Source organism: Botrytis deweyae, assembly GCF_014898535.1.
Source record: "Botrytis deweyae strain B1 chromosome Unknown BDEW_004, whole genome shotgun sequence".
Lineage (NCBI taxonomy): Eukaryota > Fungi > Ascomycota > Leotiomycetes > Helotiales > Sclerotiniaceae > Botrytis > Botrytis deweyae.
In genome coordinates, this window is record NW_024066211.1 from 818716 (window position 1) to 837408 (window position 18693).

Here is an 18693-nt window from a genome sequence, read left to right on the forward strand (position 1 = left end):
CAATCATGAAAGTACTTGCCTGTATGTTATGTTGCCCAAGATTACTTTCAATTGAACGTAGGTCTCTTATGTAACCGAGGTTATCACATGCGTTCGTTCCATAGATGATCACTCCGACTCTCTGTCTCTATCATGATTATTCACGATTTTCAAAACAAATCCATTGTGCAGGAACTCCTCTACTGGTTTGTGCCAAATAGCTAGATTTCTGAGAATCTCGGCATTGCCCTGAATGTTACATCCCAATATGCATACAGCACAAAGACACAGAGATGTTCCGCTCGGTTAAAATTGTTGACTGCAATGACGCGCAAAGTCGATCCCTTCGTCTCATGTCCGATACTGCCTCAATGCTTTAGCAAATGTTTCCTCATCCTAACTTACTTTCTTCCAGTAACTCTGCACAATATCGATACCAAAGGCAACCGTTCGCCAAGCGCAGCCTTGAGTCGCACAGCAAGGGCTGAGAAAAGCGACCTTCGTCTGATTGACTGAAAGCCATGCTAGTTGGAGTCTTGAGCACCTTACTTCATATAAGAGTCTCCAATATGTCGTATTTTGCAAAATTGGGGCGAGGTTGTAGAGCCAAGGAATTGACCCAAGGAAATTCTCGGAAGACGCCGCCCTCCGCGTGGTTTGGAATGCAAGACGCTTTTCATACGTCTGGTCCCTTTGTTTGTGAGCCTCAAAATTGTTCCTAGTATGGTTTTGCATGTTATGTGACGTAGGTATCTTCCACTGTATCCTAAGTCGTAAGTTGTGCTAGTTCGCAAAAACGAAAGTATAAATTGGTAACCTACAAAGACGAGTAGGCAGCTGCCTAATAGGATATGGAGTAAAGCATACGCATCATGACGACAATGTCGCGGATCAAGTATTGGGAATGACGGACTGGTATTCACATTCTTACTCAAGCACACTTGTAGAGACCACGAAATGAAATAACAAAACAAAATCAATTGTAAAAATTATCAAATTCTTCATGCTTTTCTACCATTGATATCTAATAGAACCTCATGACAACCTTGTAAACACCTTCGTACTCCATTTTTTAATACTGCATTATTAAGTCCACAATCTACATGTACCATCCGCACCAGCACTAACAAGCCAAGGCTCCTTTGGATGCCAGTCCAGATCCATGACACCTAAAGCGCTCTTGACCTTGTGTCCCTTCAAAACCTTCACTGGTACGATAGTAGCGTTCTCCATCGCATCACTTACAACCTTTCCGTGGAAGATTTGCAAACTTCCGTCGTCACTAGCATCGGCAAACAATGGAAGACCACCTTTGTGGTATTTGACAGCTCGAATAGCTTTATTGTGGAAACGCATAGTCTTGTATGGGCGGGTAGAAAGGTCGAGATCATGCCATAAGAGACGACGATCATAGGAACCAACAATGAGATTGTCACCTCCAGGATGTATATCGAAAGAAGAGATCCAGCGAGCACCAGGTTGAATAATCTTGACCAATTCTTGTTTTTGTAAGTCGTAACTGCGGATTGTGCGTTGAGTGGCAACGAAGAAAATGGGTCGGGAGGGATGGAACTGAGCAGTTTGGGCGATACCGGGAAGACGTCTGAATGGAATTTGTGTAAGATGTTTCGAGAGAGTGTGGATTGCAACGGCGGACTTTTGAGCTGTAGGAGATACAGTAGAAAAGAAGTCACCTCTTCGGTGCCAATTGATGACCTTGACTGTGGATCTTACAGTGATCTTGATTAGTACACCTTCATCTTGTAGACGCGAGGTAGGACGAGCCCAGGTAGCGACAGGTTCTTTCTTCTGTCCGTTGGCCGTAAGTGCTTGGGTGGCATTTGTTGCATAACCAAATCCAGCATCTAATAGTTCTCGGCTATTGCTCTCAGAAACAGGATCAATTATGGTAGGTACCATAAGGAATATGTCCTCTCCAGCTGCGGCAGAAAGTATGATAGCGTCCTTCGCCGGGCGCCACTTAACAGCATTAACTGCCTCCTCATCTCCTATCTGCGCACTCCAGAGTTGTTTTCCAGTCAAAAGTTCCCAAACACGAACAGTGCCATCATCACCGCCGGTAGCCAGCCATGTTCCGGATGGATCAATGGCCAAGCTTCGTACCCTACCATCATGGCCACGGAATAACGTCTGCGTGACAGTTGGGAAAGGCTTAAGTTCCTCTGGCTTTGGTAGTTTTGGAAGTAAAGAAGCAGGGTCGATATTAAGCCTATTCTTGCGAACTCGCGGTGCCAAGTAGAGATCAAGCGAACGTTCGAACCTCTCATTGATAAACTTATCATATCCCGGTACCTTTCGTAAAGAATCATATGCCGTTGGTAGGTACTCCTTTTCTCTATCCTCAGGATCTGTAGCTTCCCATTCTTTTCTTTCTGCTTTAGATGGGAGATACTCAGGAGGTGGGTTGTAACTTAGATCGTATCCTGGTGGAGGTGGCTTTGGAGCTGGAATCTTCATAATATGATCTGGTTGCGCCTCCTCATTCTGCCATATATCGTAGTGGTGTTCTTCTTCCTCTTCCTCGCGCTCTTGTGGTGGTTTATATGGTAAGATTCTACCTTCTCGAATTGCCCGAACAATCTTCATGATTCGCTTTGCTTCATGTTTGGATGGCAGGAAACGTCGTTTAGGCTCAGGAGCCGAGCTCAGAGGCATAATCTCCTCGACGCCGCTGAAATATGGAACATAGTCCTACACCAAGTTAGTCCAATAATACAACATAGATATGAAAAGAAGTGCTTACAGGATATGGGTCGTAACCATCTTCAGGAGCTTCATTTGTTTGTATTCTGCGCAGAACCTCCAATTCCTCTTGAGTCAAGTTGAGAGGCTTGCCTGTAGAAGGGTCTGTAAGACCTGTCCATCCCTTTGGAATATCGATACTGTCTAGCAATGCATCAAGTGCTTCACCCTTTGCAGGTCGCATAATTTTCTTTCCATTGATGTCATAACCAATATGAGGATAAGAATCATAGAAAGACAATGGGATGTTTCCAATAGTATTAGTTGGCTCTTGGGCATCTGAATCATCAGAGTCGTAGACTGGGTCTATCTCTTCATAAACATAACGTTCTCCTCCATTAGCATCCTTCACCACAGTGTAGTTGGGCTTGTCATCGTCTTCGTCGGCATTGGCTTTGCTGAGGGAAGTTCTTGTCGTAGATGCGTCTCCCTCACCATTCTCTGAGGGTACCTCATCACTATCCAATGCCTCGAGTTCTTCCTCATCCAAATCCTCGTCTTCACTGTCCTCCTCTGCTGCGCTGTCGTCGGATTCATCTTCACTTTGCGACAAGATTCCTTCTAAAATTCCATCACCAAATTCTGCTTCAGATTCGACATCGGACAACTCAGGTTCATCTCGGGTAACAGCTTTGCGCTTTCGTTGATTCGTTGGAGGTGCCATTGTCACAATAATTTGCAATAATTTTGGCACTGTTTAGAATCCGAAAGCTTTATTAGATTTTTTTTCCTGGAAAAATTGCTCGAAGGGCTTATCGGAGGTTGTTATCTTAGCGTCTTTTGTTGCTCTGGAGCATGTCAGTAGCCTCTTTTGAGCCTCTCGAACCCTGCTCTACATATGAAATACAGTCAGAAACAACTGTTAGCCATCTTTGCATTGAATTGAGACCAATCTGCCTCATCAGTTATCTGAAATCACAATTCCATTTCTTAGCAAGGTGATTCTCATGGTGATGGATTCAACAGGTAAACAAAAGGATACTGCGGCAAAACGTCGGGCTTGTGATGAGTGCAGTGAGTTACCTAGAACTACCTAGAACGTATCATCCTCTGCACAACTACTGATTGGACATAGGAATCAGAAAACTTGCATGCTCAAAAGACCCTAATGGATGTGAAAGATGTGTGCGAGAAAACGTAACATGCCATTACTCTCAACAGAAACAAATGGGAAGACCAAGAAAGCGTCAATTTATCGAAACTATTAGAGATGAACCACCCAATACACAGAACAACCTACAACCTCTTCTCGATGATGGCACATTACTCCCTTTCTTTGGCGATGAACTTTACAATTTCGATGATAACGACTTCGCTGAACCATATTATACTAATTCGAATGTCAATGGATTTGATGCTGCCCAGCAATTTCCACAATCTCTCCCTCTGGACACCCCACATCATCTCCAGGCCTCAAATGTAGATGGCCAGAACACATGGCATTTTGGAAACGGTGATATGCCAGGCCCTGCTCCTATCGACTCTAGTATTATGAATATGGAAAAACTGGGCGAAACTCAACCTGAAGCCAACCAAGAAGCTGGATCATCAACGGGGTCAAATCCTTCCTCCTCTTCACCCAGTGGTAGTGATAGCCCCTTTCCAATATCAGGCGATAAATGCAGCTGCTTATCATCAATGTATTTGTCACTATCAGCATTGCAACAGTTCCCAAGTGAAATTGATGAAGCTTTAAAGGTAGTTCGTGGCGCCAGTATTGTGGCATCCAAAGCCATCTGGTGCCCCTCATGTGGTGCGATAGCGTTGATTTCACCCACGCCCCCTATTGAGGCCTTCCAAAATATAATGCTCATCGGAACTATACTACCTATCATAGCGAATGGATACGGCCGTTTACTAAAAATGGTTGATGAAGCGACTGCTGAGGCAATTGCTAAAGGGCAGACCAAAATCTTTAGGTATCTTGATTATGGTGGTCTATGCGAGCACCAAAGACCAATTAACGAGACAGTAGAATGCATAGGCAACGCATTATCCATAGCAGATAGAGAAATGCAACCAGCAGAGTGGCGAACTACTGTAAGAGCTTTGTTGCGAGCTGACATCTATGGCCATGACCAACCTGGATTCAAGTACAAAGGATTAAGAGATCTCGTTTCCGAGATGGAGCAAAGACAGAACGCTCGTCACAATATACTAGATGCACAAGTCGCTGCGGGCGTGCGATCGCTAGAGCATGACCACTTCCCAGATTTGAAGGTTGCAGATTTGACTGTCAGGCAATGCTATGGGGAGAGAACAAGGGGTTGCTTGGAGATCCTCAAAATGGCTAAGATGGCTGTAGATAGCATTGTTATTGCATGAGCATCAAATTGTCTGGTCATTTGTGCAGCTGACTGCGCAAGCTACCCTTTCTTATGCTGGCATTTTGCCATTCGCTTCCGAAATTTGATATTCGCTTGCTCAAATCAAGGTTGACCACCGAACGACGGTACTAATTTCTTGGATTTGGGATATCCAAGGGCCAAGAGGATGTCGTGAGCTTGTGTGAGCTTGTTCAGGAATTCACTGTGGAGTCCTAATCTTTCATGAGCATGGCTGCCAGAGATTTGACATCCCAGAACTCTATTCCGCCGTTCGCCTCAACTGCACAACACAACCATAAAAGTGTTGTAAAATATTGCGAAAGGAAGCCGACTGACGAAGGATAGGTTCATAGTTGGTTAATGGACCCTTCTTCACAATGCCAGCTCAACTAACCCTGCGTCGGTTGATGGTTTAATTCCAACAAAATCGTCTTATTTCTTGACAACCCGCTCAAATGTCCGGAGGCTTATGATCGAAGACGTTCAGATGATGCAATGGCGTATGGAACACACATCAAATAATGGCTTGGCTTTCTATGCCATTGTGCTACACAAAAGTGCTAAGTTTTTATCCGATTTCTCAGGTGTAGGACATAATTCCTTCCAAGAGTATTCATGATTGATAGACATTGCCCTGTATACTTCCTAGTAGTTTGCTTGGGTTGATCTGATACTCATTGTTTATCCATGTTCCATGCAACATCTTCCGGACATTAGTTGTACTCTGTAAGGTTGGCAAAGGATAGGATGAACATATTGAAATCAGCTTTGAAAGTTACATATGAAACTAGGTGTGGCGGCAGATCTTGTGTATATCGGTGAATCCACACCGAAATCAAGGGCTTGAAATCGTATTAGACCTACCTATCCATCGAACAACGACCACCCCTTCCTTAATCCTCATTTCCTCGATATCATGTACAGTATACTCTGTATTCAATAAATTCCACACTCCAGAACAATCTCGCGCCTCGGTATTCGGAAAAGCAGAAACATAATCGGAAATTATGTATACGGTAATACAGACAAATGCTTAATCACCTTTCACCTCGTGCCGTAACCGAGCCGAGCCCTGCCTTATGAACGTCCCCACGCCCCGTTTCTGTGGCGCCATGTAGCCGAAAAAAGCGGTACACCAAATCTCTTCAAGGGAATCAATCAATCATACATTGAAAATCTTTACATTGCAATATCCTATGTTGTTATCAATAGGTATATACTAAATTAACCCCTCATAAATACGTCTCTATACAAACTCTCAATTCGATTTCATGATAATAATCTGATCCGACATGAAATATCAATAAGAGCACTCGTATATATACAGTACATAATTTTCTATACTTTGTATTTTTTGATCTCTCCTGCTGGACTGGACTGGACGGTGGATCCGATCTGATCTCGCTTGGCCCCTGATAACTAATCTAATATCATAATATGTATGTAAGTTACCTACATGTAACGGATCTTCATTTCCACCGCTCGTTGAAGTTTTCACTGCCGAATCCACATTTTCTCACTCTCTTCATCCACATACCTAGGCTAGGTAGGTAATAGGTATCCGTATGCAGCAAATAAGATACATGGGATATATCCATAGCTACCTAGGTATCCACAGAAACTTGATGGGTACCTAAGTAGGTAGGTAGGTGTTTGAAGAAAGAAGTCGAAAGAGAATATGTACTGATGTGGAGAGATTGGTTGGTTTGTTTTGAGTGTGTATCGTAGATGTGTAGATGAATGGAGAGTTGGGAGATGGGAAATGGGAGATGGGAAATGGTATTAAAATAAATACAGTGAGTGGTATGGATAGAAATGATCGATGAGCAAAAAGATAGCGACGTCGGCATGATTCGAACATGCGCCCCCGAAAGGAATTGATTTCTAGTCAATCACGTTAACCACTCCGTCACGACGCCTTGTTTGGTTTGTTGAAGGGTTTGTTGGGGTTTGAAGATATATTGGGGAGAATTTGGGATGGTAAGGGAAGATATATTTGTTTTGCTACTGTAATGGCATTGAAATCGAAATTCCACGCCGTGGATATCATTTATTTTCCCAAGCTATTGCTCTTTTCCTGTTTGACTTCCGATTGCCTTTTCCGTCCCTTTCGTCTCGTTGTCTCATGGGTCATTCACTTGTAATTCCTCATCCATCATCATCATACTACCTAGTACTCACCCTTACTCGTCTCTCGCCCACACATCCGCATTCTCAGTCCCACTTCTCCATCAACTTATTCCCCAACACTCCATCGGGGAAATCCCTCACTCCCAAATGTGTCGAATGAGCCCATGGTTTCAAAGCATTCTCCTGCTCGATGGTGTGCGAAAAACATTTACCTATCAGCACCGCCAAATTAGCACCTCGACTTTTATTTTCCCCCATGCCTCCCAAGATCTCCAAACCACATCCAATATCCACAATCTATCCTTCCCAAACATCACAGAGAAAGATACAGAAGAAGAAAAAGGAAAAGGTAATACATACTCCACCCCAATCTCGGCCACTCCCTCACCACATTCTCAATCGTCCCCTCGTGCACCAACTGCGCATTCTGCCCCATATTATCAAACACCGTCGCCAACTGCACCAACCCCCCAACCCTCGTCTGCGTCCCCACCTCTCCCAAATCCTGATGTCGAATAATCCCCTCCACAACCAATTCCCGCTGTTCTCTCGCCGCCCCCGCATCCCTCAACACCCCATCTGCAATAAAACCCCCGTAGAGATCGAAACTCATAAGCGTCTCCTGCAAATGTCTCGGCACGGTTCCGATATCGTGCAGAAGCGCCGTGAGCGCGTAGCTTTCGAGAAATTTACTCGAGGGGTTGATCGATGTCCAGTTTGGGAATGCGTGCGTGAGAATCGCGACGCCGTAGTGGTAGACGCGCATAGAGTGGTGGAAGGTTTCTTGTGGTAATTCACTGCGTGCGTATTCCTGAACGCTCTTTACGAGGGAGGATGTAGGGAAGGGGAGATCGGATAGTTGGAGCGCGAAAGCGGGGTTAGAGGCTGAAGGGGAGGATTGGATGAGCTTGGAGAGAGAGGCGGGGACGGATGTCCAGCCGTAGGATTCGATTGCGCGTTGGCGTTCGTAGGTCATGGTTTGGATGGTTTGGATAGTTAAGATTGATGGTTGGAGTTAATGTTTTGTAGTGTATGTATAGGTATTTATGTGTGTAGTTAATGTGTCAATGGTAAATGAGATGTTGAAATAGAGAAGATAGTACCTAGACATCAATTGAATAAAAGGGAAGCTCGCCTTCTTATGGATGGAATGAGGGGTTCCAAGGTCTAGAAGCTACCTAGTCCGGAGAATGTTATGCCAATCTCATTATTCACTTAGAATGTTTTACAAGCAAAGCTATAGTTCATATGCCGAAGCTTACGAATGCATATTCCTATACCTACCTACCTACCTAGGCACTTATTATTAAACGTAATGTACCTATTCGTCATCGAGATCATTTTCCATACATATTGTGTACTGACTGGCACGACTGGTAATTGCAATGTGCAATTGGTGCCAAAGCTACCTACTACCTAGGTACCCCACATGCCGTCATTTTATCCCACCTCCTTCACTAGATCCACCCCTGTCTTATATCATACCAGCGATCGGATAAGCCATTAGTAACTACATATCACGCTGCGAGGTGCTTACTCCAACTTAGGGTTGATCGCGTTGCGTCTGTAAATACTACCTACATACATCGATCGGGATTTGAAAATTCGGGATTCAAATCTGCATCTTCAAATGGCGATTGACCTGACCGTCTGATGGATTAGTCGTAGTATCAACCAATTTTGCAAATTAAACATGTTTGGGTAATGAAAGGACTAATTCGAATCGAAGGATAGGTCATCACCACCAAGAAGCTTGAAGAAAATCGTACGATCGTAAAATCTTGCCTCAATTCGGGCTTTCGTATGAAGACTATTTAGGTATTGTAAGAGAAAGACTTGGATGAATAATATCCATGCTACTGCAATACCATCATCCATACATTCATCTGAACCATAAAACCAGAACTCCACGGTGCCATGTCATATTCTTACGCACCGCTCCATCATGCATAGCATAACCTCATTTGAGGTGTAATAATCCATACAAAATACCGAACTCCAAGTGCATGTTTCGTTTCCATCGTAATGGTATAAATGCAAAACAAGTAAAACAACCAAACTCCAACCCAATCTGATGCAACTCCAATCCATGTACGCTAAAAGAACATTACAATTCCAAACTATGCCCTTCTCCATTTTCTGGAACAGGAACCAGTGGTTCTTGAACATGCTCCTCCAACCCATCATCAAAGGATTTGATATCGTCCTCATCTATTGTACCGACAAAAGCACGCTGAACGAAGCTGAGCCAAACTCTATTCTTCTCTTTGCGATGGTGCTTCTTTTTCTTGTGCTTCTTTTTCTTTTTCTTTTCTGCATCGATATCATGATCCTCGGTATCTTCAATGGTTTCGTTCTCCGAGATAGAAATTTGTTTCTTGTCATCGTTCTCACTGCCCTCGTCATCTTCGTAGACATTGGATTCTCCCAGAATCTCTCCATCCTTAACACGATCCCCCTTTTGTGGCTTATACTGACCAATCCTATGAGCCAGCTTGAGATAGTTCTTGACTGTCATATCTTTCAACTTATAAATTGGATCCGTGAAAGTATCATACTCGACTTGATAATGAAAAGCGTGTGGGTTTGGGTCATCGTCCTTTGGAACCTTTCCGCCATGTTTACCCTTACGCCATTTCTCCACGTCAATCTCATCGTTAGAACCTTCTGATTTCAATTCAAGATTGTTGATGTAGGTCAAATTAGCAAAATATTGAGTATACCCAAGTAACGTTAGACTTTGAGGAGAATATGCCGGTCCCGGAGGCGCATCTTTTGAAGGAGGGGACGGAATTATGAATCCTGGATTGGACGGCGTCGGGGTTTTGAACTTCTTCTTGTCTTTCTGGTGCTTCTTCTTTTTCTCGGTAGAAACATCGCCATTGTCTGCGTAATTCGAATCTTCACCGGCATCGACGTTGAATAGATCTTCTTCTTCTTGATCAAGCCAATCAATTTGCTCGTCATTATTCACAACTGAATTGGACCACCTCGGCACATCGTCCAACCCTGTGATATTGTACTCGATGATCCGAAGAGTAGGAAAATAATTGGGCACAATACTCGGTCCAACGTGTGTTACCACAAATCTTTCACCCCATGGGCCTCCAAACTTCTTGAGCTCTTTCTTCTTCTTGTCTCTCTTCTTGTCCTTCTTACTCTTTTTATTTTTCTTGGGATCTTTGTTCGGTTCTGAGTAGTCCAGTTCTTCCTCGCCAGTGTCCATGACAATCGGTAGGTGTTTTGGATTAGGTAATCCAGACCAATCTTCTCGAAGATCGCCCAAGTAATCTCCAGCAGATGAAATTGTAAACTCATCTTCCATTAGCGCGCGAGGAGGCGCAACAGATTTACCGTCAAATAACAAGAGATCAATATCTTTGGTGTCGTGTATCATGAAATGATCAATGTTCATGTGCCCAAATAAACCTCCGATAATAATATCCCGATACTGTTGGAGCCACAAGGTATATTTTTGCCAACAAGTTTCGTCCCAAAGTGATTTGCTGTCTGTTCGAGCAGGTGGTACATGCCCAGTGAGGATAACTTTCATCCCGCGGTCGCGCATAAATTGTAGTTGAATTCGAAGCCATTCCATATGTTCGTATCCGGGTTCTGAGCGCAATGCGCAACCATCCACAGCGGCATTGTGGCTAAAAAAGTATAGAGTATTAAGACTGAAGACGGCCAATTTCTTAGGAATAACCTCGACATAATACCATCCTCCCCGTTGGAAACCGTGTCTCTGTTCTTCTGGTATGAATTTATCCCATATATCTGTATACGTCTTCAACCATTTATTCGGACCCGAAAGTAAAATGTTATGTGGAAGGATATCGTTGTTGCCAAATGTTGATATAACCGGAATCGATAAATCGTGCCCATCGCCAAACGTCTCCAGGAATTTATCTGCGATCTTTCTATTCGTATCGAGGACCTCATCTTGAACTCTAGGAATCTTTTCGTCGCTATCATGTCGTGCACTATTTTGAATCAGCATCTCTCCTCGCACAAAGCCAAATCGTCATTGCGACGATTGGCTGTTCGTTCAAGCAGAACCAACCTGTCCCCTGTCCATACAACAAAATCCACGTTATCCCTCACATTTTCCTTTATCCATTTAAAAGTCGCATCTATAAGGGTAGGAGGTGTATCGCAATCCGAGGTTTCCGCTCCGTATGTGCCAGCAGTTCCTTTGCCTCTATGGCAGGCATCATCTTCGTCGGTGGAAGAGAATACTTTGTAGTGAGGATCTTGATGCAAATCTATAATAAATGAGCATCGTACAGGAACATTGAATGGCGAAATGATGATTTAACCCCACCTGTAATGTGCAAGAATCTACCATGCAGACGTTTGGAGGCAACATGCTGATGGTGTGTAGTATCCAGGTCCTCCAATGGCACTTGCAGGCTCGATTGGGTTGTACCGAGGGGTTTAGCAACGGCAGCAGGAGAAAATTGAAGCAGACAAGCTGCTATGCATATTGCGTGTGAACGCATATTTTCAAAATCAAACTGGAAAAGAAGAAAAGAGTAGGTATATCTTAGGAAAAGGAAATCATTCTCATGTATAGGTAGTATATAGAGATTTAGGAAAAAGGATTCCAAATTCTTCCCAAGGAAAAAAAAAGATGAGTTGTGATTAATGACTGACTCCGTTTCCCTGTCTTTTTATGATTAAAATCGAGTAAATTGATTGTTGGTTGCTCCCCCCCTCGTGGAAAGATTCGCGACCGAATGGCGGGTGCCTGTGCGATTCAGAAGCTTGGTTTCTTTCTGAGAGAGCAGAGAGATGAGAGATTTAATTTTCTCTTGAGCCACGACGATAATGGACCGTGAACTTGTGATGACTTGTGTCGTTTTTCCAGTATGATGAATCTTTGTATGTTTGTTGGCTTTACGAAGTTTCCCAGCACTCTACAGTCGAAGGAATGAAAAAGTTTCCTTGATTCATATTCATATACTCACTCACTCGTAATCCTCCGTCCATACTAACTTTTGACAGTTATGACTGTCCACTGCCCACTGCCCACTGCCCACTGCCCAGTAACTCTCAAGGTGTTTTTTCTCATGTCTCACTCATCTCACTCGTCAAAGAGTCAATTGGCAGTAGGTACCTAGTTATAGTTACCCTTCCAAACGATTTATCCAACCAATCATCAGTACACGTGGATGAGTCTCGAGTCACTTTTGGTTTGGATCACCGTGTGCTAAAGGCTCTTCTAAGATAAATCCCTTTCAGTAGATCAGAGCTGATCGAGAAGAGGAGAAATGTGAAAGCTTAAATCAGCACATTAACTCACGCGACAACCCTTTTCCGCCAAAATGACGATATCGTGGATGTTTATGACCGTTAGACAGATGCAGCCTGCATCCTGATGATTATGTTTAAGAGTGACACGTAAAGTAGTGCGACGGTTAATGCGCGAATTTAATGTTGACGATAATGTTGTGACTACCTCTGTCTAGGTACATAGATAGTATTGTGTAGGTAGGTACTTTGTTATCCAGTTCAGTCCTCCGTGCCCTCCAAACTTCCGTCCAAGATGATTCCTTCTTGACCCCTTTTCCATTACCGAGACGTAAATCTACTCATTAATGAATGTTATTTATGCTGTAATGCAATCTTGACATCTTCAGGTGAGACGAGACAGATTCCAGCATGCTTTGTAGAACTTGAGATGCGCTATCAAGTGAATCTGCATGAAGATTTCCAAGTACTTCCACTACTGTTGATATCCATGTGGACCCTGATTTTCCGTCCCTAAACTCGTGGCGCCCGAACCGCCACAACATTTTTGAAACTTTTAGATACCTACGAGCCTACCTGAATACCAAGCGGACGGACTTATTGGCGATTTTCTATCGTTGAGGGTTCTTCAAGTTTTGGTATAAAGAATAGTTCAAAAGTGTCCCAACCACGATAATGTCTTACAGCAGTAAATAGTCGTCCATCGTTGTTCTACTATGGATATGAATATGATGTACAGGCTCAAACGGTGTACTCTTATGGAGCAGGCAGATGATCGGGATTTCGGATAATACACGGGAGGGCGTCGATCCATATATCTCAGCTGGTATCCAACCAAATTTCTTCAAAACTGCTAGGATTGATACAAGATCTCACCACAGTCATTACTGACAAATAGATATTTAGATAGACGGTTGTCATATATCAAAAAATGATATATCGGCGTCGTGACGGAGTGGTTAACGTGATTGACTAGAAATCAATTCCTTTCGGGGGCGCATGTTCGAATCATGCCGACGTCGAATTTCTATTTTGCCATTTTATCTTATTTTATTTTTGCAAAACACAGGAGTTATCTATTACGGATATGCACATCTTCTCCGAAATACCACTCATTCACTGGAGTGGATTAGGATGTGGCAAACAAGAATTACAACTTGAGAGTTTAGATTCGAAACACAAACATTTTTCAATTTTTCGATGGTGTGAAATATCAACACATGCTCTTGAAGCACTTTCCGATTCAACATGCCACACACGTACAAAAATACCCTTCTCCTCACGCTTACAGAATCCTCATGGTATCACTAGCTTTGAATAGGGCACATGGCGATAGTGCTGCAAGATGATGGAGACGGCTTGTATCAAGGCATCGATTACACCATCCGATCCACTCCTCAATCAAGAAATTCACATCAAAAATGCTAATTTGCTAGTATAACTATTATAATTATTATTAACACCACAAATATATACAAAGCTGTTGGGTGTGTGTGTTATGATCATATATGATTACACAAGCAGCCTCTACCTTCCAAACTTCTTCAACTCGAGATATCTCAATGGTGGGAACACAATGGCCGTGAAGCCGATACCGAGCCAATCTCCAATGTCACCACCATATTCACCCCCAATCATCAAAGCAATAGGGCCAGTGTACCAGATTTGATACATGCCTACGATCGCGCCAGCAAATCCAATCAGGAATGATAAGAGGGCTGCATATCCGATTGGTAGCTTGGTTCTGTCGTTATAAATGGACCAGTCGAACGATTTGCCTTGGAGTTTGTGGAAGATGAAATATTCTTCGAGACTGATGGTGATCCAGGGGCAAATCCAATATGCCATCATAGGGAGGAAATTCTCAAAGACAGTGTAAAGCTTGTTGCGACCACAGACGGAAAGGACGAGCTGTGGTGCTGGTGTTAGTATTATGGACAGATGAAAGTAGGATGGTGTAGAATGAGCTTACCTCAACTGCTGTGATGAGAACACACCAGAACCAACGAGGGATCTTGTTTGCCCAGCGTCCGAGTACCTGAATGGTCAATGCCGCACTGTAACTACATGGTGCATTGTTGGTGATGGAACCAAGGGCAAGAATAACGACGCAGAAGCCGCCGAATCCTCCGAGTCTGCCATAGCACTCATAGAGAAGCGCACCAGACGAGATATCATAGGCGTCGCTCCAGGCTGGAATGTTTGGAACTCCAGTAGCGATACCCACTCCAACAATGTTGGCAAAAATTACAGAGGTCCAGATGCCAGTCCACGTGGATGCAAAAGTCATCCATTTAGGATAATCTTTGGGGTAGTAGACGTAAAAGTCGGCACTGATGGCGGTAAATCCAATGATACTAGCGAATATCAAGGCGAAGAACGAACAACGGTTAGCGTTAATGGTTCCGGAATCACCAACGGAGACTGCGTGGGTATCGAAATCTCCACCAGTGCAACCGATAAGTACGAACATAACAACTGCTTGTGGAATGTATCCAAATCTATTTGTTTGTGAGCATTCTGAACATCAATCTTCTAAGAATGGTGGATATGTTTACCTCTCGATTTTGTTCAAGTATTCGATACCGAAAGTAGCGACTAAACCGATGCAGATTGCGGCAATGACACATCCAACAGCCAGACTCAAGCTCCCTCCGTTGACGGCTGTAATCATCTGTCCAGTGATGATACACCCAATAGTACCGAAGCCTACTTGCTGAACAACATTGCAGCAACATGCAATTTTCGAGGGCCAATAACCCATGAAATAACGTCCAATAATCTATCAAAGCGCAAATATTAGCACCTACTCGAACAAAATAAAATTGATGAGACATACCTGAGTTCTATTGCCACTTTCTGGTCCATAGGTTGCCATATACGCGATTGATGTCGAGGCGAGCGCATTCGCAAAAATGACAATGCAAATACAATCTACCCAGCCGAGTCCGTAAACCAAGGGTCCGAGCAGCCCAACAATAATGTTCATGGCTTGCAAATTGATACTGAACCATAGCGAGAACATGTGGAAATAGTCGTGAAGCGGACGCGGCACATGTTTCTCGTTGTCAGCCACACGGGTGATACCACGGGCTTCCACTCCCCAGATTTTCTCCAATTTGACACTCCAGTAGCTCAAGCCTCGCTCGGAACCAGGAAGTCGAGAACTGTCATTCTCAGCATCGATGGTGGATTTGCCATCGCGGTCTGTGGAGTTCTCGGCGGCGGTATGGACTTGTACACCCTTCTCGATATCATGCTCTGTAGCAGCCTCCATTGTGAAAATTTCTCAAGGCTCAAAGTCGACAAACAACGAAGAGGAAAAAAGTTTGACAATTGAAGGGTGGAAATGCCGGCAGGATAAACATCTACCATGCCACTGGAATTGAGCTTATTTCCTTTCGTCGATACTCCGCCAGTTCGGCGACCGCACCTAAAAGGTTTGCATTTTTGGCCGCCTCCCACGTTAATTGAGTGTGTAGTGTAGAGCATGCATTGCATAAATGGGGTATGGACAAAATATGGTATCCCGATTAGACAATACATGCGATAGTTCGCGAGTGGGCACATCGCTTGAAGAGATTTGACATTTAGCCGTGGTGCGGCTTATGGGGCCGATCCATCGTATTTCCAGGGGTTTGGCAGGGTTCTCTGGGCCAGACCCCATACACGGGGTGGCAAAGAGATAAGTGACATCTGATTTCAACGCGTATGAAATCTTGCTACAATCTAAAAAGTGGATTTGGCATTCTACAAAGTATTAATTTTTATTGCGGTTGACCCATCTAGTCGAGAGGTCCCTCGACAGGCGAGCTCGCAAGCTAATTTCTACCCCATCCCACGGTGAGAAGATGTATTTCTAATTCTTTAATCCTACTGCAAAAGCACAGACGTGACTTTGCGGAATTAAAGATCACGCTGTTTGACAGCTTCATTTCGATCATTGAGCTAAATAGCAATGATCAAAGACACCGAGGCTTGATACAAGTGATGACAATATCAAGGAGACTGGTATTTGTCTGATACCAGGAGTAGTTTTTCCGTTGACATTTCACCTCGACTTCCTCTCTACTAGTGTAGCTTGCAGGGTAAAATTTGTCCAATTGTTTGAATTGTACAGGGCGCAATGTAAAAACATGAGTTAGTTCCTCAAAATATCTTCTCGATCGAAGTATCTCCCTAATATTGCACAGCTCCTAATCCATAACAGCGCTTGCTAAATGATTTAGCACACAAGTCTTTTAAAAGAGGGAACAGCAGACCCTCGAATCTCCTCGGTAAATCTCGGATCTTTGATTGAGATGATTACATCATGTGTCTCAATTTTGTGTGTCTTACTTCGTCTGTTCGCGCAATCACCGCCTCGAAGATTCCACATTCTTTTCCCAGACTCATCAATAGGAAAGGCTAGTTGTGTTTGTAACTACAGACACTTTTTATCACAATTAGCTGACATGGCGTGACATTTTCTCTACTAGATGCCGATTCGCTTTCTTGTGACGACTGCAGCCAAAGGATCTCAACACTACTGCTCGTCTCAGATTTCTGGTTCAGCAATGGTTTCTGGGAACTGATATTTATTTACTCATCTTCAATTTATGTAAGGAGCTCTCGAATACTTGTTTATGTAGCTTTGGGATATATTATCGACATGGTATTGACCATTTCATATTTCCTACGATGCTATTCTTATACCTCTCCAACCTATCCAGATTGTCTACGCAGTCTTTGATTCATAACAATTGCGATTCCACAAGAACTCTATCACCTACCTCAGTTGGTATATTGGCGAAAGCTCTACCTTAATTTTCGTGGCTAGCGTTTCATATCTAAGGCTCCTGCAGCTCAAACCGTGAGATTAGGTTCTTCTACGCAGAATTCCTCGTCGAGGCAGAGATCATAATTCAAGATGCAGGAGATTAGGATGGTGAATCGGGTTCATTATGTGGGGAGTATGGATGATACAGGAGGTGAGTATCTTTACGAATGCTGAAGAAGAAGAAGAATTGGGGGATGAGACTGTGAAGATGAATGGTAGACAGGCTGATGCTGTTACAAGACATAATGGCAATGCTGAGGGAAGTCAGATTTCGTATGTGGTTCATCAATCAGAGTACAGGGCCACGCCACGTCGTATACACAGTACTATGTTTCATACATGGAACATGTAATACTCCTTCGATATGACGACTTCGCTTCAACCACACACAAAGTCAACACTCGAGCAAATTCTGTGTACCCAATTCATTCAAATTACTACTTCTCAATAACCAAAATCCCATAATTAGGAATCTCCCTATAACTCTCCAACTCCTTCAAACTAGCTCCTCCCTCCCCTTCCCCTCTCAACCACTTCTCCGGCACCTCCGTAACTCCCCACTCCAACTTCCCCTTCAACCCCGCCTCTCGCGCACACTCCTCATAAACCTCCCTCCTCAAATGATAACACTCAAAATCCAAATCCCCCACCGGCGTCTCCCCATGCACCCGAAAATAAATCCCCTCCTCCACATCTCGAATATGGCTATACACCAAATACCCGCTTCCACCCTGACTCATCGGTCTCGCGCTCGCCTCCGCATTCACCGACGCCATCGGATCAGAAGTCGGCGGCACCGTAACCGATACAAACCTCCCCCCTTCCTTCAAATTCCCCGCAATGTTGCGAAACATATCCACCAATGCCTTGCGATCACTCGCGTAGTTCAAAAGCCACGCCGCAAACACGATATCGAAGGGTCCATCTTGATACTTCGTCGGAACGGAACAGTCGCCCTGGATGAAGGAGACGGCGTTTCCGAGACGCGGCGCAGAGTCGATCATGACGGCGCTGATGTCCACGCCGAGAACAGACTGGGCGCCCCAGGATACGAAGGGATAGGTGTAGAACCCGGTGCCGCATGCGAGCTCGAGGACGCGTGCTTCCTGAATGTAGGGTGTGATGGCGGCATGCACATTTTCGCGCTCGATGAGGGCGATGGAGGCGGTGCGGATGTAATCGTAGGGGCCTTGGATGGTGTCGTATTGGTGGCTTGAGTTGGCCATGGTTGGTGGGGATGCAGGATGTATGGTTCTGGGTTTGAGTTTGAGTTTTGATGAGGGGTAGCGAGGGGGAGGGAAGAATGAATGTGGGTCGGGGAAAATGATCTTCTTCTTTCTATCGTAGGTAGCTAATGATCTTCTGTAAAATAACTATAATAGTTTGTAAATGAAGATCTCGAATTCAAGTATGAGATATCGA

At 44.0% G+C, this 18693-nt stretch overlaps 7 protein-coding genes across 7 annotated transcripts; 2 read left to right on the plus strand and 5 right to left on the minus strand.

Annotated features, from left to right (window-relative positions):
• Positions 1–1065: 1065 nt before the first annotated feature.
• EAE98_002268 (uncharacterized protein) lies at positions 1066–3406 on the minus strand (the record flags this gene model as incomplete). Its single annotated transcript, XM_038949888.1, has 2 exons — positions 1066–2691; positions 2744–3406. 2 exons carry the CDS (start codon positions 3404–3406, stop codon positions 1066–1068), a joined length of 2289 nt encoding a protein of 762 aa, XP_038813627.1.
• A 283-nt stretch (positions 3407–3689) lies between these two features.
• EAE98_002269 (uncharacterized protein) lies at positions 3690–5067 on the plus strand (the record flags this gene model as incomplete). The annotated part of the gene is made up of 2 exons (XM_038949889.1): positions 3690–3756; positions 3818–5067. 2 exons carry the CDS (start codon positions 3690–3692, stop codon positions 5065–5067), a joined length of 1317 nt encoding a protein of 438 aa, XP_038813628.1.
• A 2216-nt stretch (positions 5068–7283) lies between these two features.
• EAE98_002270 (uncharacterized protein) lies at positions 7284–8175 on the minus strand (the record flags this gene model as incomplete). The annotated part of the gene is made up of 2 exons (XM_038949890.1): positions 7284–7411; positions 7560–8175. 2 exons carry the CDS (start codon positions 8173–8175, stop codon positions 7284–7286), a joined length of 744 nt encoding a protein of 247 aa, XP_038813629.1.
• Positions 8176–8816: 641 nt separating this feature from the next.
• Positions 8817–12165, minus strand: EAE98_002271 (uncharacterized protein). Its single transcript, XM_038949891.1, has 3 exons — positions 11524–12165; positions 11263–11464; positions 8817–11182 (listed from the first exon to the last, which is right to left on the minus strand). Exons 1-3 carry the CDS (start codon positions 11699–11701, stop codon positions 9307–9309), a joined length of 2256 nt encoding a protein of 751 aa, XP_038813630.1. The 5' UTR covers positions 11702–12165; the 3' UTR covers positions 8817–9306.
• A 1716-nt stretch (positions 12166–13881) lies between these two features.
• Positions 13882–15785, minus strand: EAE98_002272 (uncharacterized protein). The gene is made up of 4 exons (XM_038949892.1): positions 15292–15785; positions 15011–15234; positions 14425–14953; positions 13882–14363 (listed from the first exon to the last, which is right to left on the minus strand). Exons 1-4 carry the CDS (start codon positions 15727–15729, stop codon positions 13980–13982), a joined length of 1575 nt encoding a protein of 524 aa, XP_038813631.1. The 5' UTR covers positions 15730–15785; the 3' UTR covers positions 13882–13979.
• A 1610-nt stretch (positions 15786–17395) lies between these two features.
• On the plus strand, positions 17396–17623 carry EAE98_002273 (uncharacterized protein; the record flags this gene model as incomplete). The annotated part of the gene is made up of 2 exons (XM_038949893.1): positions 17396–17544; positions 17572–17623. The coding sequence occupies 2 exons, from the start codon at positions 17396–17398 to the stop codon at positions 17621–17623; spliced, it is 201 nt and encodes a 66-aa protein (XP_038813632.1).
• An 85-nt stretch (positions 17624–17708) lies between these two features.
• EAE98_002274 (uncharacterized protein) lies at positions 17709–18497 on the minus strand (the record flags this gene model as incomplete). The annotated part of the gene is made up of 1 exon (XM_038949894.1): positions 17709–18497. The coding sequence occupies one exon, from the start codon at positions 18495–18497 to the stop codon at positions 17709–17711; it is 789 nt and encodes a 262-aa protein (XP_038813633.1).
• Between the last annotated feature and the right edge of the window lie 196 nt (positions 18498–18693).

Coding starts and splice junctions, on each gene's coding strand:
- EAE98_002271 (XM_038949891.1), bottom strand. CDS start 11,701: ATGCGTTCACACGCAATATGCATAGCAGCTTGTCTGCTTCAATTTTCT. Junction 11,465..11,523: donor TAGATTCTTGCACATTACAG/GTGGGGTTAAAT, acceptor CATTTATTATAG/ATTTGCATCAAGATCCTCAC. Junction 11,183..11,262: donor GTTGTATGGACAGGGGACAG/GTTGGTTCTGCT, acceptor GATTCAAAATAG/TGCACGACATGATAGCGACG.
- EAE98_002272 (XM_038949892.1), bottom strand. CDS start 15,729: ATGGAGGCTGCTACAGAGCATGATATCGAGAAGGGTGTACAAGTCCAT. Junction 14,954..15,010: donor TACTTGAACAAAATCGAGAG/GTAAACATATCC, acceptor ACAAACAAATAG/ATTTGGATACATTCCACAAG. Junction 14,364..14,424: donor TTCTCATCACAGCAGTTGAG/GTAAGCTCATTC, acceptor CCAGCACCACAG/CTCGTCCTTTCCGTCTGTGG.